The sequence below is a fragment of the Geotrypetes seraphini genome, chromosome 10, assembly GCF_902459505.1.
Source record: "Geotrypetes seraphini chromosome 10, aGeoSer1.1, whole genome shotgun sequence".
In the NCBI taxonomy this organism is placed as follows: Eukaryota; Metazoa; Chordata; class Amphibia; order Gymnophiona; family Dermophiidae; genus Geotrypetes; species Geotrypetes seraphini.
In genome coordinates, this window is record NC_047093.1 from 112,104,774 (window position 1) to 112,124,836 (window position 20,063).

Sequence of the window (20,063 nt, forward strand, 5' to 3'; positions counted from 1 at the left end):
AAAAAATGTACTAAATTGCTATGTCATTTACGCCGACAGGTGGTAGACATTGTATGCCTACAGGAGATCAAACTGTCAGATGTTGAACACATGAAATTGAAGACCGGTTGGGTGGGAGAAATAATATTCATCCAGAGTGTAAAAAAGGTGGAGTTACATTAATGATTTGCAAATATTTGTCTCAGACCAAATGGCTTGCTAAAAAAATAACTATGGTCGCTACTTGCTTTTGCAAGTAATTCTTAGTACATGCGGTTTCAACTTGTTAATAGTATAAGCTCCAAATTATTTATGAACATGCTTTCTTTCAATCCTTGGTACGAACAGCCCTGGGATAGGATGCTGTCCCTCTGATACTGGCAGGCGACCTTAACCAGATGCTAGATCCACTGCTTGACCAGTCTTCGCCAAGCTAGTAGCCACTGAGTCAACACAAAGGGGTCTCCTTTTTGTGTTCTACTCTTGATCTCGTAGATCCATGAAGATTGTTACATCCTTCTGATCGAGACTATACTCACCTATCTCGCTCCCACTCCCATTTGATCTAGAACAGACTATATCCTTGTCTCTCAAAAACTGGTTTCCTCAGGTTCTCTTCTCCACCATTGGACCACTGGCCATATCTGATCATGCGAAGGTGGTGGTAGACGTAGAGGTTGACGATTTCCTTCCTGTCTTCATGATGATCCTCATTTTCAGCAGTATTTAGTGGAGTGATGGGCCGATTATATGTATTTTAATGAACAACATGCTAACAACCTGGTGTATTGGGAGCCTCCAAGACAGTTCTTTGCAGGGACATTATCGCTTATGTTGCGGCTAGAAACCGTCATATCACGGCAGGGATAATCTCTTTGGAGAAACAACTTCAACAGGCTAAACAGACCTATGAGCGCTGCCTCACTCATGCCCATAAGGAAAGTATACTAGTGGCATAGACAGCTCTAAATACCCTACTGCATGATCAGGCTAGACATAGTACTATCTTTCAGAAATTTAATTTCTTTCTCTTTGGAAATCACCTGGGGCACTTTCTTGCTCACATAACTAAATCTTGGGGTGGCCCTTGGCTAGTTCATTCTATCCGCCTCCTGGATGGGACTCTTACTAATGCAACAGAGTGTATATCCACGGGTTTTTGAGACTATTTCTCTCGCCTTTATACAGCCAGCGCAAGCTCCCAACCCTCCTTGATGAACGCATATCTGGAGAATGCCTCACACCTGACCCGAGAGATGCTAGATTCACTGAATATGCTCTCGAGAGGAATGGAAATCCAACAGATTATTAAGTCCATGCCTACTTGCAAGGCCCCTGGACCTAACATAAGAACATAAGAAGTTGCCACCACTGGGTCAGACCATTGGTCCATCGCGCCCAGCGGTCCGCTCTCGCGGCGGCCCGTCAGGTCCATGACCTGTAATGTGGTTCCTGTCCGTTTCTGTAACCTACCTCTTCTTTTTTATCTGTAACCCTCAATCCCCTTTTCTTTTAGGAACTTGTCTAAACCTTCCTTGAAACCCTGCAATGTGCTCTGGGCTATCACAACCTCCGGAAGCGCGTTCCATGTGTCCACCACCCTCTGGGTAAAAAAGAACCTCCTAGCATTTTTCCGAGTGACCCCTTGTGTTAGTGGTTCCCCACAGTCTGAAAAATCTGTCCCTGTCCACTTTCTCTATGCCCCTCAGGATTTTGAAGGTTTCTATCATGTCTCCTAAGTCTCCGCTTTTCCAGGGAGAAGAGCCCCAGCATCTTTAACCTGTCAGCATACGAATAGTTTTCCATACCTTTTATCAATTTAGTTGCTCTCCTCTGGACCCCCTCGAGTACTGCCATGTCCTTCTTGAGGTACGGCGACCAGTATTGGACACAGTACTCCAGATGTGGGCGCACCATTGCACGATACAGCGGCATGATGACTTCCTTCGTCCTGGTCAAGATACCCTTTTTAATGATACCCAACATTCTGTTCGCTTTCTTTGAGGCCGTTGCGCACTGAGTTGATGCTTTCAATGTTGTGTCCACCATCACTCCCAGGTCTCTTTCAAGGTTGCTTACCCCTAGCAGTGATCCCCCCATTTTGTAGCTGAACATCGGGTTCTTCTTCCCTACATGCATAACCTTACATTTCTCTATATTAAAACTCATTTGCCATTTTTTTGCCCACTCTTCCAGTCTTGTTAGGTCTCTTTGCAGGACCTCACAGTCTTCCACGTTTCTAACCCTGCTGCAAAGCTTGGTGTCATCAGCAAATTTGATAACCTCACATGTCGTCCCCGTCTCCAGGTCGTTGATGAATATATTGAACAGAATTGGTCCCAGCACTGACCCCTGTGGAACTCCACTCGTGACCCATTGCCAGTCTGAGTAATGGCCCTTTACTCCAACCCTCTGCTTCCTGCCTGCCAGCCAGTGTTTGATCCATCGGTGGATATCCCCCTGCACCCCGTGGCTCCACAGCTTCTTAAGTAGTCTTTCGTGAGGTACCTTATCAAAGGCTTTTTGGAAGTCAAGGTAAATGATGTCTATGGATTCCCCTTTATCCACCTGGTTGTTTATTCCCTCAAAGAAATACAGTAAGTTTGTGAGGCATGATCTTCCCTTGCAGAAGCCGTGCTGGCTCGCCTTCAGTTGTCCATTGCCTTCTATGTATTCGCAGATTGCGTCCTTGATTAGTGCTTCCATCATCTTTCCCGGAACCGAGGTCAAGCTCACCGGCCTGTAGTTTCCCGGGTCACCCCTTGATCCCTTCTTAAAGATGGGCGTGACATTGGCTATTTTCCAGTCTTCTGGGATCTCCCCAGTTTTTAAGGATAGGTTACATATTTGGCTTAGTGTATCTGCTATTTCGTTTCTCAGTTCTTTTAATACCCTTGGGTGGATGCCGTCTGGACCTGGTGATTTGTCGCTCTTTAGTCTGTCTATCTTTCTGAGAACATCCTCTTTGTTTACCTCTAGTTGGACTAGCTTCTCATCAGGGTTTCCGTTTATGTGCTCCTCAGGTTCTGGGATGTTGGATGTGTCCTCTCTCGTGAAGACTGACGAGAAGAACTTGTTTAACCTGTCAGCTATCTCTTTTTCTTCCTTTACTACTCCCTTCCTGTCTCCATCGTCTAACGGTCCCACTTCCTTCCTGGCTGGTTGTTTCCCCTTCACATACCTGAAGAATGGTTTGAAGTTTCTTGCTTCCCCCGCCAGCCTCTCCTCATATTCTCTTTTTGCTTTCCTAACCTCTCGGTGACAGTCCTTTTGGTGCCTTTTGTGTTCCTTCTGGTTGTCCTTTGTTTGGTCCTTTTTCCATTTTCTAAATGATGTTTTCTTGTCTCTTATCGCCTTTTTCACCGCATTTGTTATCCACGCCGGGTTTTTGGTTCGATTTTTTTTGCACCCTTTCCTGAACCTGGGGACATACAGGTTTTGTGCTTCGTGCACCGTGCCCTTAAGTAGGGCCCAGGTACCCTCTACGGTCTCCATCTTCCTTGAGCTGTTGCTGAGTTTCTTTCCCACCATTTTCCTCATGGCCTCGTAATTTCCTTTTCTAAAGTTAAATGCTGTTGTTGTAGTTCTTTTCACCTTTGATGCTCCCATTTCTATCTTGCACTGGATCATGCTGTGATCGCTGTTTCCTAATGGTTCTAGTACTACCACGTCCTTTGCGGGTCCCCCTAGCCCGTTGAGTATTAGGTCAAGAGTGGCATCTCCCCGTGTTGGTTCCTTGACCAGCTGCTTCATGAAACAGTCCCTCACCACCTCCAGGAATTTTGTTTCTCTCGTGCAATTTGAGTGTCCAGTTTTCCAGTCTATCCCACGGTAGTTGAAGTCACCCATCACCACCACACTTCCGCTTTTGCATACCTGCCTCAATTCAGCTTCCAGGTCCTGGTCGTTTGCTTCCAGTTGTCCTGGTGGGCGGTAGTAGAGCCCCAATTTTATGTCTGCTCCCTTTCCTCCTGTCAGCTTAACCCATAACGATTCCAAGCCGTCCGCCCTTACTGTTGTTTCCATCCTGGTTGAAGGAATGGAGTCCTTTATATATAGCGCTATTCCTCCACCCTTCTTATGTGTCCTGTCACTCCTATAGAGTTTGTACCCTGGTAGGACCACATCACATTTATTGTCCTCGGACCACCATGTCTCTGTGACTCCAATTAAGTCTAGGTCCTCCTTGCTGGCTATAACTTCTAGCTCCCCCATTTTGGTTTTTAGGCTCCTAGCATTTGTGTATAGGCAAGTTAAGTCCCTGTTTACCTTTTCTGCTTGTTTTCCTCGTGGATTGGTGCTCCTGCCTACCCCTTCATGGTTGGTCAGCCCCGGAGCCTCATTTCGTTCATCCTCCTTCTGTGGTGTGTCTGTTTCATCCTCGCCCTGCTCCTGTGGTGCGTCTAACTCGTCCTCAACCTGCTTCTCCATTTTTGTATGTCCCTCTGGCTCTGGCTGTTTCCTCCTTTTTCCGCTCTTTAGTTTTATTTGTTCCTTGGCCCCCTGCTTTGCGTCCTTGGTTTTTTTGTCAAAAAATGTCCACTCAGACCCTCTATCGCCTTTTCCCAGTTCAGTATCCTTGTTTGATACTCTAGTCCGATGTGTCGATGTCGGATCAACTCTCGGCTTTCCCCTTGTCCTCAGTTTAAAGTCATGTCTATGCCGTTCTGGATGTTGCGTGCCAGCATCCTGCTCAGGTGCAGTCCATCTCTCCTGTAGAGCTTACTTTTCCCCAGGAAGGTTGGCCAGTTTCGTACAAAGTGGAAACCCTCCTCATCGCACCATCTCCTCAGCCAACTGTTTATTGCTTGCAGCTCGGTCTGCCTCCTTGCATCCGCCCTCGGAACTGGCAGGATCTCTGAGAAGGCTATCTTTCTTGTCCTCAGCTTCAGTTTCCTCCCCAGGATCTTAAACTGCTCGGTCAGTGTGGTCTTGTTATAGTTCCTTCTGCCGACGTCATTGGTTCCAACGTGGATTATCACTGCTGTCTCCTCCGTCTCAGCTCCCTCAAGGATTCTCTTGATTCTGTCGGAGATGTCCTTTGTCCTCCTTTGTCCTTGATGGATTTACAGCAGATTATTATAAATCCTTGATATATCACCCCAGGGACAGTTAGTATGTTATTTCACTAGCTGTGTGGACAGGAAATCTTTTCCCCATGGTGTGACAGATGCCCTTAATACGCTTCTCCCAAAGCCAGGGAAAAATCCCTTACATGCTGAATTGTATCGATACATCTCCTTGCTTAATGTTGATCTTAAGATTTTTGCGAGGGTATTATTGGACCGGTTGACCATACATTTGTCACTGTTAATTGGAGAAGAACAAGTTGGCTTTGGGCACGACTGCCAATCAGTGATTAATGTTCATAAGGTCTTGACTTCCCTGGCTGCCGGCCAAGGCACCCAAGTGTCCAGCTTGCTGGCTAGCCTGGACACGGACAAGGCCTTCGATCAGTTGAAATGGTCATTTCTTTTTCCTACGCTCTCACATGGCAATGAGTGGTTGGTTACTAGAGAGAGTCTGCAAACCCTGTATAACAATCCTCTGGCATCGGTACTTATTAATGGAACCCAAACCTCAGATTTTTCAGTTACACGGGGCACCCGCAAGGTTTGTCCCCTATCCCCACTGCTGTTTGTTCTATACCTGGAGCCATTACTGAGAACCTTGAAGCAAGATATTCATACATCAGGCTTCAAAACAGCAGGTCATAATTTGAAGGCCCTGACTTTTACGAATGACTTAATGCTCATTCTGACAGACCCCGACTGTTCTCTACCCTGTCTAATTAGGGCTTTGGATGAATATGGGCTTCATTCAGGATTCTTGTGGAATAAATAAAAGTCTGTGGCCCTCCCATTTCAGGATACCCTGCCTGCACAGTGGCAAGGCATTGTCTTAGGCATCTGGAAAAACTAAGTATTTGGAAATCAACATACCACAGAATTTAGCGGACTTGTATGATTTAAACATAGTTATTTTCCAATCTCCTTGTTGGGACGCATTACTCTTTATAATATGATGATATCCCCAATGGCTCTATGTTTATCAAATGTGACCACTGAGTTTGATGGGGAAGGTGGAACATCGGTTGGACCAATTGTTACAAATGTTTTTCTGGTCGGGCAGCTGGCCTCGACTCCCTTTGCGACAAGTAGTCCTGCCAGTAGATAGATATAGGTGGGGCTTGGGTTTATCATTGAGAACATAAGAATTGCCGCTGCTGGGTCAGACCAGTGATCCATCGTGCCCAGTAGTTCGCTCCCACAGCGGCCCATAAGTCAAAGACCGGTGCCTTAACTGAGACCAGCCCTACCTGCGTATGTTCTAGTTCAGCAGAACTTGTCTAACTGTCTTGAATCCCAGAAGAGTGTTCCAGTTTTCTACCACTCTCTGGGTGAAGAAGAACTTCCTTAAGTTTGTACAGAATCTATCCTCTTTCAACTTTAGAGAATGCCCTCTCATTCTCCCTGCCTTGGAGAGGGTGAACAACCTGTCTTTATCTACTAAGTCTATTCCCTTCAGTATCTTGAATGTTTTGATCATGTCCCCTTCTCAGTCTCCTCGTTTCAAGGGAGACGAGGCCTAGTTTCTCTAATCTCTCGCTGTACGGCAACTCCTCCACCCCTTAACCATTTTAATTGCTCTTCTCTGGACCCTTTTGAGTATTACCGTGTCCTTCTTTATGTATGGCAACCAATGCTGGATGCAGTATTCCAGGTGAGGGTGTACCATGGCCTGGTACAGCGGCATGATAATCTTCTCCGATCTGTTCGTGATCTCTTCTTAATCATTCCTAGCATTCTGTTCACCCTTTTTGCTGCTGCCGCGCATTGCGTGGAACGCTTCATCTACTTGTCGACCAGTACTCTCAAGTCTTCTTCCTGAGGGGTCTCTCCAAGTACCGCCCTGGATATCCTGTATTCGTGTATAAGATTTTTGTTACCGACATGCATCACTTATCCACGTTGAACCTCATTTGCCATGTTACGGCCCATTTCTCGAGCGTGTTTATGTCATGTTGCAGATCTTTGCAATCCTCCTGTGTCTTCACTACTCTGAATAGCTTAATATCATCTGCAAATTTAGTCACCTCACTCATCATGCCAATTTCCAGATCATTTATAAATATGTTGAAGAGCACGGGCCCAAACGCCGAACCCTGTGGCACTCCATTGGTGACGCTTTTCCAGTCCAAGTATTGTCCATTTACTCCCATTCTTTTTCCTATCCGCCAGCCAGTTTTTAATCCACGTGAGTATTTTACTCTTGATTCTATGGCTCGCAATTTTTCAAAGTAGTCGTTCATGTGGAACCTTGTCGAACGCCTTCTGAAAATCCAGATATACAATGTCGACCGGGTCGCCTTTGTCTATCTGCTTGTTACTCTCTCGAAGAAGTGCAGCAAATTCGTCAAGGAAGATTTTCCTTTGCTGAAGCCGTGCTGGCTGGTTCTCAGATTGTGTCAGTCAAGGAGCTCAATGATGAGGATCACCCCTTGAACCTTTCTTGAAGATCGGCGTAAGATTCACCACATTCTAGTCTTTCAGAATCCTTCCTGGTTTGATCTACAGATTGGCTATTAAGTTGAAGCAGTTCAGCTTTAGCCCCTTTCAGTTCCTTGATTACCCTTGGATGGATGCCATCTGGTCCCAGGGATAATTTTTAAGCCTATCATTCTGCCTGCATACCTCTTCTAGACTGACCATCAACCCTGTCAGTTTCCAGTCTTCGTTTCCCGCGTATAGCCTGTCGACTTCTGGTATGTAGTGTATATCCTTTTCAGTAAAGACAGATGCAAAAAAAATAAATAAATAAAAAAGTGTTCAGTTTGTTGGCTATGGCTTTGTCCTCCCTTTATTCCATGGTCATCCAATGGCTCCACCGCTTCCTTCGCGGGTCCTTTCCCCTTAATATATCAAAAGAACAGCTTGAAGTTTTTTGCCTTCTTGGCTATTTTTTCCTCGTAGTTTCTTTTGGCCCATCTTACCTTCATGGAAGCTTGTCATGAAACATATCCATGATTTGTTCCTATCAGTATTAAAATCTAATTTTTCCTGGAATCCAGTGGAGCTCCGATTTTGGAAACCCTATCACTTTAGTTACCTCCTCCATGTATCTAAACTCCCATCTGCTGGCTTGGGGAATGCCCATCATTTTTTTCTAGCTCCCATACATCTGACATGGCACCAGGTGTGCAAACAACCAACTTGATTGTCGTGCGACCTCTCTTCTGCATATCTGTGGCAATGATAATTTTTCAACAGGGTTGATGTCAGCTAGATTTCAGGCTGGCAGAAGGAGGGTGGGGGTAGAGATTGATGTATTTGTACTAAGTTCTTAAAGATGATAGTAGCTTGCATGCTTTTTCATTGTTACAAACCAGCTACAGATGGAACAGAATAGATGTCCTGACCTATTTGCAATTGAAACACTATATGACTTCTATGTCTGCCTGCCTCCTCACTCACTTCTGCTGTTTATGAGTGCCTCTCTGACCTTTATTGGTTGGATACCCAGTTGGTAATGCCACTTAACTATTTTAGGCACTCTGTGTTAGACTTCCTCCTGTCACTGGATTATGAGCAGGTGGGCATTCGCCTGGCATATTGAATTGTTAATAAATCTACAAGATCAATGTGCAGAAATTCTTGAAAATACTCCATGGTTTGTTGTCAGATGTTTTGTATTTTGAAATGGGTTATAAATTCATTTGCAGAATAGATAGTGGCGTGCCTACCGGGCAACACTTCTCTACTGGTGCTTGCCCGAAGTGCACATACCCTAGGGCATCTTTGTCCCATATGTTTTGGGACTGCCCTTTGGTTAGATTGGTCTTCTGTTTTTTTAAGTGGTACATTTGTGGCAGACCCGATGGCACTGCAATTGCTATAGCTTGTTTTGACTTTTTGATTTACAACATCCCATACTTAGGGGGCTTAAAGGATTTCTTAGATGGGCCTGTCTGGTCTTAAAAGTTACTCTCCATTTGGATTGAGTTTTCGGGCCCTATTTATTTCCATTGGCACTCTAGAATGTTACATTTATTGATAATGAAAGCATGAGGTTCCTGACTGGGACTCCTAACGGGGACGACGAGTGTTGCTTACTATTTGGCAGCCCTTTCTAGAAACATTGACCCCTTCAACATATAGTTGGATTTTAGTTGGTTGAAGTTGAGCAGCAATTTTGCTCTCCTTCACTTCACATTCCCAGGATTTCAGAGGATGGGGGCTGGGGAGGGTTTATTTTGGCAGTGCGTTGTACAGGAGCGTTACATGCCTTACATGCCTTTTCACCACTGATTTTGTTTACCCTATCCCAGGGGTGTCCAACCTTTTGGCTTCCCTGGGCCGCATTGGCTGAAAAAAATGTTTCTGGGGCTGCAGCAAGACAGAGGAGGAAGACGGTAAGACGGTAAACACTCAGGGGCAGCAGAGGAAAACAATGCATCACCCTCGACTGAGGCTGCACAAAATACTTCACGGGGCCGCATGCGGCCCAAGGTCTGCAGGTTGGACACTCCCTGCCCTATCCATACTGGTTTTCTGATAGTCTGTGAACCACCAGTAGGGACCCCTGAGGAAGGAGAGTTCCTTCAAAACATGGACCGTGTCAGGTCTGGTCCGCAGGAATATTGGGACCAGTTTTAGATATAAAAGTAAAATGCATAAGCTGCATAAAAAGTATATATTTTTTGCTTTTGTGACTAAAACTCCTGTACCCTGTACATTTTCTTGCAGTACTTTTTTTGTTTGCTTTTGCTGGTTTTTTTTTTTTTTACTGCAAGTCCTGTTGGTCTTTTTGTTTGTTTTGTAGTTCTACTATTGTTACATTGCACTTGAATAAAAATAATTGTGGGGAAAAAAAAAAAGTCTTGGAAAATTCTACGTCCTATCTTAATTGTAGACATTTATTAAATCAGGGAACAATTCAGGCTCCCATTTAGCTGCCTGCTAAGAAAGCATTCATCCTAAATGTCTTATGGGTGCATCCTCTCACCAAAGGAAATAAAAAAAAAAAAATATATATATATATATATATATATATAAAATAAATAAAAAATAAATCAGTATTATGTAAAGATCGAACTGAGCTATTAAATTAAAAAATGATCCATAAAATGATACATCCCCTCCCCTTATAATAATTTTTTTTAACCTTTAATTTTTAACTTTGTAAACAGGCCAGGTGTCCGTCGATGGTTGGTATATTAAAATTAATAAACTTGAACTTGAAAGCAAACCAAAAAGAACTACCAAGATGATAAAGGGGATGAACTCCTCTCATATGAGGAAAGACTAAAGATGTTAGGGTTCTTTAGCTTATGAAAGACAGCTGAAGAGAGATATGATTGACGTCAAAGTCCTGAGTGGTATAGAATGGATAAAAGTGGATCGAATTTTTACACCATCAAAAATTACAAAGACTACAGGACACTCAGTTACAGGGAAATCTTTTTAAAACCAATAGGAGGGAAAAAAATTTTCATTCAGAATAGTTAGGCTGTGGAACCATTGCCAGAGGACATGGTAAGAGTGGTTAACGTAGCTGGTTTTAAAAGAAGTTTGGACAAGTTTCTGGAGGAAAAGTCCAGTCTGCTATTGAGACAGAGACGGGGGAAGTCACTGCTTGCCCTGGATTGGTAGCATAGAATGCTGCTACTATTTGGGTTTTTGTCAGGTACTTGTGACCTGGATTTGCCACTGTAAAGATGGGATACTAGACTAGATAGACCACTGGTCTGACTCAGTAAGGCTATTCTTATGTTCTTATGATATAAAAGGCAGGAATGCAGATGGCATCAGTCAGCTGGCAATGAATGATTAGAAAATATAATACAACTTAATTGCAAATTTATTCTTTCTCCTGATAAACATTAAAAAGATAGTGTTCAATACCTGCTCATGCTCTCAGTTTAGGTATATGTTATGGTAGGAGCATTAACAGAAAATCAATACAACAAATTCATCATACAAGTATTGCTGCCCATCCCAATCCCAACAGTGTCCTATGTCAAATACCATTTGTACCACAAATAAACCCATACTAATGCATATCAAAATTGAAGGACTTGGTTCCAATACCTGCTAATTCCACAATCTGTTAAAAAAAACACAGAAAGTGATTTTATAGCTAATCTGGATCTGTATGTTAAATGCAATTTCTGCCAATACCTGCTAAGCTCTATAGAGATAAACAGAAAATTCCATTGTGCCCCATTTATATGCCGACAGATTTAGCAGGTACAAGATGACATGCTAGTTCAAAACAAGAACCCAGTTTATTATTATCTCCCTTATTCCCAAACAATCCTTTACAATCTTGCAATATACACAGAAACTGCTGCCTCAAAAGCAACACTAAATTTACTAAGAACTCAATAGCACTTAACCTACATTTACACAAAAATAGAGCTATTCCTTTATAAAGAGATTTATAGCCATTGCTAGAGGAATTATTTTGCTGTACTACACTTGCAGTACTTAAAGGATGCCATTCAAGATTTTTTTGTTCGCTTGATCCTGCCTGTAAAAAAATACAAAAGTTAAAAAGCCATGGTTATATTGTTTCTTGAATTCAGTGAGGCCGACTGCTGGAATCTGAGGGAATCTTGCTGCAGCCATTCAGGTTAGTACTGCTTTGTCGTTTTGTCAGGCCTCCATTTAGAATGTCCTGGATGTGCTGCACTATCAAATTTATCGCCACTGTAGAGATAAGAGAAAAAGATCAAAATTATGTTTCATTTCAGCACATGTTCTTTCCAATAGGAAATTCCCTCTGCGTGCAGTCTAAAGGATCTTGAACTTGCATATATTCAACAATATGGAACAATAAGTAAAACCAAGCTACAACATAAATGGCCATGGAACTGATATTAAAACAAATCACACTCAACCTCTATTACTGAATTTTTCGCTCCATAAGATTTAGAGGAGGAAAACAACAAAAAAAAATTCTGAACTAAATTCTCCCTGCCAGGCTCTGTACCCTGTCCCCCTCCCCTCTGGTGGTCTAGTGATAGGCTGGGACAGGGCACACGGTGTGCAAGCCTAGTGGCCTAGTGACAGACAGACAGGCAGGCCTAGTGACAGACAGGCAGGCCTCATAACCCCCACATGCCCCCCAGTACCTTAAATCATCCCCCATACCTTTAATCATACCACCTCTTGTACCTTTTTAATCATACCCCTCCCTTTGTACCTAAAAAAAAACCAAAAACACAACAAAAAACATTTAAAAAAAAATTCTTCCCTCCCTCCCTCGATGGCTCTGTATCATTTCCCGGCAGCAGGAGTACGAGTCAGGAGCATGCCAGTCAGGCCCAAGCTTTACATGCTCATGCTTGGGCCCATGCCACTTTCTGAATGGCTGACGCGACTCCCACGAGAACTGCTGCCAGCCAGTCAGAAGGAAAAGCAGGCCCAAGTGAGATCGTGTAAAGCTTGGGCCTGACCGCCGTGCTCCTGACTTGGGCGCCCGCTGCTGGGAAATGATACAGAGCCGTCGAGGGAGGGATATATGCTGGACCACCAGGCTAGAAAAAGGTACGACGGGGAACGACAGCGGCGGCGGATTTGTTTTAAAAGGGTGGTGCGGCTGAAAGTTGGTGTGGCTGCAGCGAGGGGGGAAGGTTGCAATTGTACAGGGGGCAGCAAGGCGGTGCAGCTGCGGGGGTGTTTTGCATTTGTACGGGGGGAGGGAGTGGCAGGTGATGTTTAAAAAGCTGGTGCACGGGGGATTAAAATATTGCACCTTCGCTTCATAAGATGCCCCGAGATTTCCACCCACTGTGGTGGAAAAAAAGTGCATCTTATGGAGCAAAAAATACAGTAAAAAGCATTAAACAAAATCATAAGAAGGTAGCCCTCACTTCACCCACTTGTTCAGAATGGAATGAATTTAAAAAAAAAAAAAAAGGAGGTGTTGGTCTCTTAAAGATAGTCAAAGAGGTATTAAAATTAATCCAATAAAAAGATCACTTTATTTCCATTTATTAACATTTATCAACACAGCTCCACACTTTATTCTAAACTAAAAATACAATTTTTTTCAACCTTTTGTTGTCCAGCTATTTTACTTTTTCTAATTGTGTTGATGAAAGCAAAAATCGGGGACTGGACAGGAAATCCTAACAAGAGTAATTTTTCTTTCCTTCTTTTCTTTTCAGCTTTCTTCAATTTATTGTTCTGTGTCCAGATTTAATTCTGTCTTTCTATCCAATCTTCAATTTAACTTTTTTACCGTGTCTACCTACAGCCTATCATTTTCTCTCACCCCAGCTGTCCGATTTCACTTCTTCTTCAGGGCAGCAGCAGCAAAACAAAGGACAGCAACTGTGGGACCTCACTGCCAATATTCATAGCTGCTGGCTCTGCCCTGGAGCATGAAGTGATGGAGGCGTTGGATGGGAAGCCAACACATCTTGCAATGTAGCCCTGGAATGGCTGCCCCTTTTTCAGCAGCAACAGCAGGCGTTTCTGCAGGGGAGATGTGTCAGGTCCTGCTACGAAGCAGGCCAGAACTTCTGCAAGACTTAAGAGAAGGTAGGTGCATGGCCACACCACTTAAGGGAGCATTGGTAGATAATAAAATCAATCACCAGATTTGGCATCTCTCTCTGATTAAGGCAGTTAGATTGTAACCATTCTGCAAACTAAATGTGTCAAAAGACTAAGTTGTGGGGGTCATAAATAGAGCTCTGAAAAACTACTCTGTTTACTAAACACTTTGGTAATTAATCCTTTTTGAGATCCATTCAATGTGTTTCTTCCAGCTTAATCTAACTATTGGAAACCGAGTCGAGCTCTCTCTTAGATTGAAGTCTCGGTATACAAAACCAAGTATTAATTAGATCAGCTCCTTTACCAAAATGGTCTCCAGTGATCCAGATCAGTCTATTCCCCTGGTTTTGTACATTGGGTTATCAACTTGACTTTAAAATTATTTTTTGAAAAGCAGGGTTCTATGACGATTAATTATGCTAAATTTGTGCTAGTAGGCCCAATCTATGAAAGGCTGCTCATTCATACGATAACAAAATCTATTAATGAGTAACTCATAATAGCAAAAGTATCTGCAATAAAAATAAATCAATTGAGCCAGAATACAATAGTGAGGTTGCTTTGTTCTGTGAAAAAAAAAAAAAAAAAAATATATATATATATATATATATAAAAAACTCATTTTGAAGAATCTACATTAGAAGAGAGATTGGTTGCTAGTTTCATATAGAATTAAGTTACTATTGTAGCTTTTATTTTAGCTTCATTCTGGCTTTCCAGTGTATCTTTATGCTGAAGTGGTCCTTTTTTTCCTTACAGAGTGTTGCATTCTCAAACTGATTATCTGTTAAATTTTCCTCACCAAAGGCTCGCTTGGAATCAGCAGAGCCAGACAGTAGAACGCAGTTATGTTCAGTTCCTTTCTATTTGCGATTAGAATCCTTATCCAAATAGAAGGTAGGATTAAAAACTTAAAAAATTCTCAAGTATATGGGGACTAAGGGCTCCTTTTACGAATGTGCGATAGGGTTTTTAGCGCATACACAAAATTACTGCGCGCTATAGTGTGCGGTAGCCAAAAATCTACCGCCTCCTAAAAAGGAGGCAGTAGTTGCTAGCGCGCACGTTAAGGCCCTAGTGCACCTTTGTTAAAGGAGCCTTGAATATTGAACTTGTGGCTGCATCTGTGAGTTGCAGACACAACTCATTCTTTGCTCTACTTTCTATAACGGTTGCTTTGGTTTTGTTTTTTAAAAATTGGATACTAAGTTATTTTTCAATTAAGATACTCCAATTGTAAACGACGACACCAAATAGTGGTACATAAATTTTTACAACAAACAAAATCACAAGTGCTAGAGGAAAACGCACTATTCCTCAGTTATGCTGAAATATCCAGAACAGCAGGTCCACAACAAACCTAGGTCACTGGCACAGATGGAGGACTGTACTGGGTACTTCATAAACACGAGTGTTTTTTTCCAAACTAAAAGTTATTTCTTGAGAATAGGACCCTCTAACTAGAGAATGGCACACATTAACATTAAACAGATCATTGGAGGGGGGGGGGGTATGTGGAAAGGGGAGGGAGCAAAGAAAAATTCTACTCACCCAGGTTATCTACACCTCTTGGAATGATGACATCTGCATATTTCTTGGTCTGTGAGAAACCAAAATACCTTGAATTAAAACTACTGATTTATACCCTCCACTACAAGATCTGCTTATGGTAGTCCTTTATATTTCAAATGGCAGCCACTGTGCACAACCTCCATCACCTAGAACTTCTCATTTCCTCAGAGGCAGGACGCAGTGCTGAGAAGACTCCAGGGCCAGCAGCAGGACAATATTTGTAAATTGCTGCTGCTACCAGTCACATTTAGAAGGCCAGTGAAGGTAGAGTCAGGGGGAAAGAGGAAGAGCGGGCAATTTGGAGGGAAAGCTGCCAGACTGGGGCATTGGTGGGAGGTTTAGAGGGAAAGCACAAAGATGGTAAACAAAGCAGAAGGGAGGCTCCTCTTCTTCACAGGTCAAGCATCTCTAATCCTCTTCCCCCTGCCTGGCTTTCCAAAAACTTACCTGTATCACTAGCAGTGGCAGCAAGCGCGGGACACTGGAGAGGAAAGGGCCTGACACCGGTCAGTGACAGACTGCCTTAATTTCTGCTGTTGCTCAGATTGTTGGTGAGTAAATCTTTATTTTTTTTAAAAAAACAACTTTCTATACTGCCTGGAGTCGCAGCAGTTTCCATATAAACATACATTTTTAAATCATTGTAAACCGCATAGAACTTCACAGTCCTGCGGTATATAAACTGTTATTATTACTATAATAAGGCAAAAACAAATACCTATCACTCTTAAAAACAATATCAAAACACAAGAAATACAACCTACAGATTCTTCAATAACATAAGATTACAAGTTACCAAAATATGGTACGCAAAGTCAACTTTGTGTGTTTGTCGTGACTAGAGGCTAGAGAAACTGGGCCTCTTCTCCCTTGAAAAAAGAAGACCGAGAGGGGACATGATTGAAACATTCAAGATATTGAAGGGAATTGACTTAGTAGAGAAAGAGATTGTTCACCCTCTCCAAGGTGAAGAGAACGAGAGGGCACTCGCTAAAGTTAGAAGGGAAAAGATTCCGTACAAACGTAAGGAAGTTCTTCTTCACCCAGAGAGTGGTAGAAATCTGGAACGCTCTTCTGGAGGCTGTTATAGGAGAAAGCACCCTTCAGGGAATCAAGACAAGATTGGATAAGTTCCTACTGGAACAGAACATATACAAGTAAGGCTAGACTCAAATAGGGCACTGGTCTTTGACCTAAGGGCCGCCATGTGAGCGGACTGTTGGGCATTATGGACCACTGGTCTGACCCAGCAGCGGCAAATCTTATGTTCTTATGACTAATGAACACTTGTGGGCTGCTTTTTTATCCATCTTATTATCCGTCTTATGTTGTCTGGCTTCAGAAACTGGGAGGGGGATTATTCAAAGGGCACAATGGCACCAAACATTTTCACACCCACTATAATCAGGACTTTCAAAGATGACAGGGAAATACAATCTAATAAAAATGGCTTTGAGAAGAGATCACATGGTGCCATGCTCAGACGCTGAAAAGCTGAGCTCCAACGCTTCCCCTTGATTTTGCTATACATCTTGCAAACAGTTCAACAATTCACAATCTTTATCTCACCCAAGTATGAACAGTGGGAGTCCATGTCTAGTCGGCTCCTGGCGCTCTCTAAGGAGGCAAGTGACTCCAATCGATCACAAAAGAAAGACCGCGATTGCCTGCATGGGGCCACAGCCAAGATGGCTGATGTTGCTGGGGCCAAGAGCCCGACGGTGAGCTCAGCGTAGTCTGCTGAGATAATTACAGAAGTCAAAGCGGCTGTTGAATCTGCATTGAAGTCGAAATTGCAGTGTATTTTAGATAAGAGTGGAGAAAGCACATGAGCGCATGGATTCTATGGAGTTCAAATGTACGGATGAAAACAAAAACAAAAAACTGTGGATACAGATGTTCTGGAGATAGTTTATTCTACACTGACATATAAAAACATGTAAATTCAATGAAAAAATACAATGATAAAAAAATACAGTGGTAAAAATCCAACCGGACCAGGGCTTGCAGGTATTTGCATGCTTTTGCATCTGGTAGATGTTTGGCAGGTACATCACCCGTTAGATCTCAACTATACCCACATAGCCTAAGCACATCAATCTATGTCTTGCATTGACTATATTTTGGTGGGTGAGGGAGTGTTTCCTAGAGTTGTTAAAACCCATATCTGTAGTCAGACATTGTTGGATCATGGTCTGATTGGAACGGATTTGCAGAGGGTCCTACAAAGAACATATAGAGGAAAGTGATTTCCAGGCCATTTGTATCAGGACTTCCAATTTCAGGCACTGCTGGTGACTAAATGGCAACATTTTGTCACAGATAATGTGCAGCATGTGATGAATCCTTTGCAGCTCTGGGAGACTGGTAAGGCAGACTTTAGGGGCAACACCATTGCGTCTGTGGCCCATAAGTGTAGGGAATATGTGAGAGACGTACTTTATTTGGAAAAACAGGCGGATTGACATAAGCAGCTGTGGATTGGGATGCATACTGCTGTGGCGAGACAGAACTTGCAGGCTGCTCGGGTGGCTCTTAATTCCAAAGTGCATGAGCATGTCATTCAGTTGGATTATTATTACAAACATCATTTTTTCAGATTTGGGAATTGTACGAGTACCATACTGGCCCTGCTTGACCTATCTGCAAGGGGGGGCCTCAGGTGTGTAAGGCTGTGCGACATGTGGGTAGAGTGGTTACTGACAGTCAACAGACTGGGGCCTTGTTTGCTCAGTATTATGAACGTTTGTATCGGTCTAGGGCGGTCCCCTCCGAGCAGGTCGAGGCCTATGTGACCTCGTTGAATGTCCCAGTTCTGCGAGAGGAGGCAGCACAGGAGTTGCATGCTCCATTAACAGGCACTGAAATTAGGGAGGCTATTTGGCAGGCCCCTTTGAGAAAAGCCCCAGGGCCTGATGGCCTATTGGCTGAATTCTGTAAGTTGTTGCGGGATCACATTTCTTTACTGCTAAAGGCCTAATTCTGATAAGGTTCTGCAGAGTGGGTCCTTTCCTTTACATGCTAATCTATCCACCATTATCATTTTACCAAAGCCTGGAAAGGACCCCTCATTTTTTGAATCTTATAGACCAATATCATTAAGTGAAGTTATTGGCTAAGATTTTGGCCCAGCGCCTGGCTCCTCTGTTGCCTGGGATTATTCACACTGACCAGGTGAGGTTTGTGCAGGCTAGACAGGCAGTTTGGAATGCGAGACGGGTTATGGTAGTACTGGCCACACAGCTACAAATAATCATAGGAGTCTCTTGGTGAGTTTGGACATGCAGAAGGTGTTTGATTGTGTACGTTGGGAATATCTGTTTCGCCTTCTGGAACATTATGGGATGGGGGACCCCTCTTTGGATATGATATGGGTATTGTATGATTCCCCTGCTCCACTGTATAAATTAATGGGATATTATCAGAACCATCTGGGTTGGGGGAGGGGAATTGGAACCATCTGGGAGGGGGAGGGGAACAAGGTAGGGTTGCTCCTTGTCCCCCTTGCTCTTTGCTGTAATTGGCTACAGGGCCCCTATTCTGAAGGTCTTTCTGTTTTGGCTGTATAGTAGCAGCTTTCTGTGCTGATGGAACCAGGCCTTCTGCAATACTATTCTGAACCATTTTAGATATACAAGGAAGAAAAAACAAAAGTGCTACATAGTACTTCACAAGAATGCTGGCAGTGAATCTAGCAGTCCCATAGTAGTTCTTACTGTGTGCAATGTATGTTCAACTGCCGCTAAGGGTAGAGAAATTCCACAGCACGAGTGGTACTCTGATCAATAGTCTCTATCAGGGCAAGGCTAGGAGAGCAGGGCTGTCCAGAGAAATCTAAAGTTGGAAAAACTGTGCAAATTGAAGTTTTTCCTATGAATTTGACTGTGCTTGATCAGAAAATAAAATTTAAAAAAAAATTTTTAAAGCCCATCCTGGGGTCCCTCAAAGCCACCAATTACATATAGCTCCCTTTTTCTTAAAATTTGCTATTATGTTTGCTTAATGGAACAAATTTCTTGGTATTATAGCTATAAAACATGTTTTAACACTCAATGATACATTAATAAAGACATTTGGGGGCTGATTCAAACAGGCGTCATGATTGTAGGCATCCTACCACTGTCTGGCAGCCAATTGGGACAAACATTTGAAGAGAAAATTCTCCTGAGGAAGGATGCCTACACTGTAAACGCTTGTCACAATCTAGTGAGATGCGTAGGGACACTTAAGCTGGCCCAAGGCAGGGCATGGGTGTGGTTTCACCCGGAAGTGGCCTTGAGCGAGTATTAGCATCCCTACGCATTTCCCTAGAACTGCAACAGAAGCCTGAAGCGCAGGTCTGTAAAATGCTAGCCTACATTTCAAACTGGAAAGTAGATGCAGCCAGCTGAGCTATCACGGCACTGAATTCCCCGATCAGCAGAGCCGGCCAGGACTCCCCAAAACTGTGATTTCAGGGAGTCCTGCCAACTCAGCTGACCAGGGGAAAAACACCCCGCCACAATCAGCTGAGCCAGCTGCAGCAAGAGGACTCCCCCGACACCCACATTCGCGATCAGCAGGAGGGATGCCCACTCTCTCCTGCCTATCACCCACCATCACCCCCCCAATCCACGATCAGCAGGAGGAATGCTCACTTCCCCCTCCTGCTTCTGAACCCCTTCAATTCCCCCGACACCCCAACCCCCCCCTTACCTTTAGAAGGCCAGCAAGAGGGATGCCCAGTTCATCCTGCTGGTAGGCCCGCCTCTTCAAAGTGGCAGGCCTTCCCCTTCCCGGAACATCCTGGAATGCAACAGGGAGGGGCCTAAGGCCTGATTGGCCCAGATTCCATTGGAGAGGCCTTCAGTAATCTGGGCCAGAGTCTTAGGCCAAGCCCAGTGCATTCCAGAATGCACCGGGAAAGAGGACTAAGGTCCTTAGGTATTTGGGCCAATAATGGCC

The 20,063-nt window shown here is 43.6% G+C and overlaps 1 protein-coding gene across 3 annotated transcripts in view; it reads right to left on the reverse strand.

Annotated features, from left to right (window-relative positions):
* Window positions 1-10,821: 10,821 nt before the first annotated feature.
* UCK2 (uridine-cytidine kinase 2) overlaps window positions 10,822-20,063 on the reverse strand; it is a 148,011-nt gene continuing 138,769 nt past the window's right edge. For 2 of the 3 annotated variants that reach the window (XM_033962174.1, XM_033962176.1), the window contains exons 6-7: window positions 15,099-15,147; window positions 10,822-11,690 (exon numbers count right to left, since the gene is read on the reverse strand). In XM_033962174.1, coding sequence (XP_033818065.1) covers window positions 11,563-11,690; window positions 15,099-15,147 — 177 coding nt within the window. In that variant the 3' untranslated portion in view covers window positions 10,822-11,562. The remainder of the gene's footprint in view (window positions 11,691-15,098; window positions 15,148-20,063) is intronic. The other variant, XM_033962175.1, reaches the window with a different exon arrangement.